At 37.7% G+C, this 6,308-nt stretch overlaps 1 protein-coding gene across 1 annotated transcript; it reads right to left on the minus strand.

The window, feature by feature from the left end:
• Nucleotides 1–2,316: 2,316 nt before the first annotated feature.
• On the minus strand, nt 2,317–2,817 carry LOC110892729. The gene has a single exon (XM_022139880.1). The coding sequence runs from the start codon at nt 2,815–2,817 to the stop codon at nt 2,317–2,319; it is 501 nt and encodes a 166-aa protein (XP_021995572.1).
• Between the last annotated feature and the right edge of the window lie 3,491 nt (nt 2,818–6,308).

Consider the following 6,308-nt stretch of genomic DNA (forward strand, 5'->3'; position numbering starts at 1 on the left):
CCCTGCTTGCGGTGTGCGATGGGACAAAAGTGAAATTAAACTAATTTTAACGTTATTTTACTAGTTTCGTGAAAATAACGTTAAAAGCGGCTTAGCACCGACGACTAATCATGCATCATGTGGTGGCGTTGTTGATAGCTGAAAGACAGGGGAAACATGCCCAAAGCGGTCTTTGTCCCGATTGCTGAGTGTTATGTGTCTCATGTCCAATGCTTGATACAAAACTACTATTGAGCCGAGGGTCTCATTGGAAGTAGTCTCTGTATTCCTTCTCAAACTATATCTTAGCTTTGCTGGATTTACTGAGTATGATGATGACGACGATGATGATAATATATATATTTCACTAACTACATATACTCTTGATAGTAATAGACAATTACATGGACTTAGATGTACGAAAATTGAAACACTTTCAATAACAATCATTTGACAAAGTAATGGAGGACAATATTGTACATTAATATACCACAATTATTTTGAATGATTTTTTAAAGTAAAAAAGTATAATATATTAAATCATATTTAACACCTCAAGAAATGTTATACGCGTTCGAAGGATCTGGATTAAGCCATTAAGGTGGTTAAGAACATAGGATAAATTTTGTGGGGGCAGACAACTGTGTGTCTGTGTGCACATGGTGTGTGTATATTTGACAGTTTGTAGTTCGATTATTGAACGTGCGTTTGTGAATTACGGCGTTGAAGTCGGTTGTTGTGGCATGTGTGCCATTTGTTTTATTATACAAAAAGGCATGTATACACCACTCCCCCTACTGGCCTTCGTACCTCTTAACTTCCATTCCATGTTATAAGGGCATGTTTGGCTAAGCTTTTTGAAAACAAATTATTGACTTATTGGTTTTTTGGAAAAGTCAGTATGGGGTGACTTTTTGAAAAAGTTACTTTTCCCCCTCACATACAACCTGGTTGTCAAACATCATTTTGTAGCTTATGACTTTTCAAAAAGCCAATAAGTCAATAAGTTGTTTCAAAAAGTTTAGCCAAACATGCCCTAAAAGTTTAAAAACTATTTTTGCTGTAAACGAGATTGCTTGCCATAAGATTGGTAACACAAAAGATATATGATAATGTGTTTTCCTCTGCAAAATTGTATGATTTTTTTTAGCTCTTGTATGTTTTTATGTCAAACTCTTCATATATTACTCTTGGGTTTTTGAAGTGCTTTGATGATACATTTCATGGTAGTTGACAATAACGCTAACCAAATAGTGTAAAAGGTCATTAGAATTGTTCAAGCATCATTAAGTCATGATGTTTGAGACACCGCAGGGTCAGGGCCGGCTCTGGGCCCGGTAAATCCGTGCCAACGCCTGAGGCCCAAAATTTCAAAGGGCCCGAAAAGTCTTTATAAGCTTGTATATATTTATTAAATTATATATTTAGTATATTCATCCATTTATTATGTAAAAAAATATTGGTAGTGTAGTGGCAAAAACCATCTCAAAATAATGTAAAGATCTCAAGTTCGAGTCTTTGCTCCATCACTAAGTTTTTATTTTTGTAATTCATTCACCTTAACCATAATTTTGGGCCCAGTTCTTTTCGTCGCCTGAGGCCTAAATTTTTTCGAGAGTTTTCGGGGACGGCTCTGCGCAGGGTCATAAGTTTGTGTACTAGCTAGAGATGGTGAAGTTGCACATGATTGCTTAGTACAGAATTAAGGTCGTCGGAAGGCCAATATGTGAAAATATGAGACTGCCAGTGGAATTTTTTGAAGTTGGAACCATTGCCGGTCAACGCGCATAATTGAGATTGTTAAAATCCATTATTCCATCCTAAAAATGTAGACACTCTATAAGGCATTATGTTTTAAATTTTAGGCATGGTACTTTAGATTCTTTTGAGATGGTATCACATATAGAAACACAAAAACATAGTGTAACACCCCAAAATTCTAATTTTTGTTTTTATCCGGTTATTGTGATAATTGTCATAAGTATAGTAACTAGGAATATTTAACCTAGTTAAAAACATGTTTTTTGTTAATAAAATGGGTGGCTTATTATAACAAAACTGGACCATAGGGATTGAAACGCGGAATGAACGAAAGTAGTAAGTATTTAAAGTGGAAAAAAAGAAAACATACTTGCATGTGTGTGTGTCAATTTTAAGAGAGACACGAGTGAAACCCTCTTCAAACTAGCATACACAAATTCAACAAATTTGGAACTGAAATCAAAGGGGGTTTGATTTTTTTTGGAAGGTAAATTTCAATAAAAACACCGGCCGGCCAGGCAAAAAACAAGGCCGCACCACACACTACAACATATACAGGGGATACTTACACCGTTCTTACCAATCTACAGAGCCAATCTTCGACCGACACTTAAACCAAAAGAAACCTAAAGATCTAACCTCCCCAAAAATATCCTCGCTTTTCCCCTCCCCATTAGAAAATAACTTGTTATTCCTCGCTTTCCAAATACACCAACAACCCACATAAATAAGACCCTGAATGATTTCCATAGCCTCTTTACGAACCGCATCGAAATTCCGCACCTCCATAAGGTCCGAAAACAAAAAACTTAGGAATTTTCGCCCATATACAAAACCGACTCCAGAACTGATGCGAGACCTCACAAGCCGAGAAAATGTGATCCACGATTCTATCGCTTCTCCGCATAAAACACAATCCTCCGAATCAATACTAAAGTTCCTCCTGGCTAACGCTTGTCTAGTCGGGATACGGTCCAAACACGACATCCATATAAGAATGTTACACTTCGCAGGGACCCAGCGGCATCTAATAAACGAGCACGAAGACTCCGAACCCACCTCCTTCACCGCCTCCATTTTGACCGACCCCGTAGAAAAAGAACCCGACTTTTCCAGCGTCTAAATCCAGCCATCTTTCTCCTCCGAAACCGACACCTCTTGCAGCAAATTAACACACTCTACCAACTCAGCCACTTGATCGACCGACACCGGGCTAGTCGACCAGCTCCAACTCCAAAGAACAGCCCCATCCACCTTCAATATCCTATCATAAACCAAGCAATTTTTCTTCTGTATAATTGAAGATTTAGATTACACAATATCATTTAAACCCAGTGTTGTAAAAGTCGGATTTCAAGGCCGAGTACTCGGCGACTACTCGATACTCGTAACCATACCTTGTAGAAGTACTACAAGTCGGCCTTTATAAGTCGGAGGCGCTCAAACTCGGCCTACTCGGGGACTACTCCGAATACTCGGCCAACTACCCAGAATACTCAGTCAAATACTTAGTGGGAACCATGGAATACTCAACGACTACTCGGATTACTCGGTCAACTACTCAGCGACTACTCGGCGTCTATGCTAATTTTGACATGAGTTATGCTAATTTTGACATGAATAATGATAGTTTTGACATGAATTCTCAGTCAATACTTGGTGGGAACCTTGGAATACTCAACGACTACTCGGATTACTTGGCCAACTACTCGGCCTACTCGACGACTACTCGGGACTACGCTTATTATGACACATATAAAATATCCAATAATTAATTTCTTTATATTTAACATCTCCGAGTACTCCCAACTCCCCACTCGGCCAACTAGGGAGCGCCTAGCAACTTCTGCAACACTGTGACTAAACCTAAAACGTACATATCATAATTTCACTTTTGATGGATTCCTTAGTATAGGAGAAATCCATAAAGTAAGAAGGTCTAGTGATTTAATCACCATAAGGATGTGTGTAGATGATTGTAGGAGTGTTTATGATTATCATATTTGTTGATTATGTGAAGTATTTGATCTATGACATATTTGGATGATTATCCAAGTATAAGGTGAACTAGGTTTTAACCTAAGTGTGAAAGGCCCCAAATTCATGTGTAATAATTAAATGTAATAGCTTTGGTAACTGAATTTACATGTTAATTTGGTTCCTAGTGAATGATTGAACTAGTTAGAGTTGATAAAAAGTGGTAGAAGTTAGCAAACTAAGCTAATTGAATACCTTGAAAACAATGTTCACCAAATGTTTGATAAAATACCTAAGTGAAAAGTATTTGTTAATAACTCATGAAAATCCTTCGTGAGAATCCCATGAATGGTTGTTTGCAAGTATTGATGAAAGGCTATGAATGATTTTGTATCCTAACAACCACTTGGGTTGTAAACTATAGGCAACTCAAGTGAAGCTCCAGGAGGCCAAGCCAGGAAGGACGCTCGTCTCAACTAAAAGCCATAAGGTACGTAGCTATAATGTTACGTTGTTAATAATGAATTTATTTTGATGTTACTAAGCTGAAATACTAAAAGAGTTGATTGGTGAATTCCTTTTTAGGATAAGTGAAGAAAGATATGTTTTAAACAAATCGTATATATGACATGTAAAACCGAAGCATAAATGACCTGCATGGTCATGGAAACAGAGGTGTTTCCTAATGGAGTTAAAAGTGGTCATGGACCATGGTGAAAATGAATAAGAATTATAAAAGAGGATGGCTGTCACTCGTAGATGACGAAAACCACAAGGGCGAACCAAACGGGTTGTTTATGGTCTATAGGGTCATAAACTAATTAACGTACATGTAAAACCAAGGTATATGTGACACGCAGGGTCATAGAATCCGAGGTGTAGTCCAAGTTACCCATCATGATTTTCATCGTGATGAGGAAAAAGATAAGAAACCTTGTTAAGGATTGTAGAGGACTTGAGCTAAATAGCTCAAAGTCTCGTAACGGGTTAATTTGGGTAAAATGCCAAATCAAAAGAACTAAGTGAGCATTAAGGTTTTATCCAAGAAAAATCAACCATAGTGAAGATTATGGTTGGAAGAAATGAGGAAAATTCAATAAGAAAATGGAAGGCACAAATCAAGATGCGTAACGCCTCCTAACGATTCGATTTGGGTAATAAACACCAAACCGAATGAGAAAAGTGAGAACTTATAGAATCCGGGCCCGGGTAACGTATTCGGGCTTATAATATAAGGGAAAAACTTTATGTAAAGCAAAAAAATTTGAAATTGAGTTCACTTTGGATGGAAATTGGTGCAAATTTGGTAAAATATTGGCTAAGGGTAAGTATTGCCAACTCTAGTAACTTTATGTAAAAGTGGCTCTCCCACGTCGCGTGGGGGAGAGGTCATGATCCTCTGCAACGCGCGAAGTATCCAGTCAACAAAAGTCAAAGTTTTTGCTCTCCTGCGCCACGCGAGGGAGCTGGGTTGCCCCTCCGCGACGCACTGGGCACCCTGTTTAGAAAAATTGTTTTGTTTTCTTGTGTTTGGCATTTTCGTTAAAAATTTAAAATTGCTAATTGTTTGTGAAATCGTATGATAGGTATTTACGAAGTGAAGACCCCGGATGAAGATGAAGCCACGTCAAGAACCGAACACCCTTCGAATGATCGTTAGCTTCCATCTTTGGTATAATGTTTTTGAAACGTAAAACATGTGAACTTGTATTTTGAATCGAATTATTGCTATCTTGTGTAGCTTATGTTTTAAAAACATTTAATCTTTTGGCAAAATGTTTTTATATATTTATTTGAGACGGGTCTTACACGTAGCAATTTAAAAAACATCAAATTTATTATACACATGAAAGTTGAAACACGATGCCAAGAGTTAATCTGTGTGTTTTAAATTTCAAGTCTAGAATACATTTAATTATGTTTAAATTATTATGTTTTGTGTTTTTCCAATGTAATATAATGCTAAAACAATCTAAAACATCATTTTTAAAATTTAAAACACGATACCTATAGAGAGTTATCACGCTTTTTAAGAGTTTTGGACTTTGTAGCCTAACCTTACCTATAATGAAAAAAAAAAAAAACAGTCATCGAATGACGACCATATTAAGTAGTCATCGAACTACCACCAAAACTAAGAAAAACATAAAATAAATTTTTCTAACACTGTGTGACTCTGTGACGTAAAACAATGATGGAATAACATTTATACCAACATGTATTAGAAATTCAAGGGTGTTGATTAAACAATGGTTAACCGGGCAGGGTTAGCTCACTGGTCTCGTCAAGAAGGGTTAATCCCTTCCTCTCGAGGATCGCTGGCTGGATCACCGGTGGGTTGATCTCCTGCACAAGGAAACAAACCGTGACTCGTAACAAGGAGGATGGGGTGGGGGGGTGCTCCTTGTTACCACTCTCCGGCGTGAGAATCAGTAATTTGCTTGGGAAGCAAAGTAAGATAGTAGTAGTAGTGAGAGAGTTGTGAAGAGATACCTCAAACCTGGTTTGGGGTTGGTATTTATAGACGAGGAGTGAAGGAGGAGGTGGATGGATAGACTGACGGCATGCTGCACCTTTGCAGGTGTGTCAGA

This window comes from Helianthus annuus, chromosome 12 (assembly GCF_002127325.2).
Source record: "Helianthus annuus cultivar XRQ/B chromosome 12, HanXRQr2.0-SUNRISE, whole genome shotgun sequence".
NCBI lineage: Eukaryota > Viridiplantae > Streptophyta > Magnoliopsida > Asterales > Asteraceae > Helianthus > Helianthus annuus.

Excerpts from the sequence above, each read along its gene's own strand:
- LOC110892729 (XM_022139880.1), bottom strand. The coding sequence starts at position 2,817 with ATGGAGGCGGTGAAGGAGGTGGGTTCGGAGTCTTCGTGCTCGTTTATT.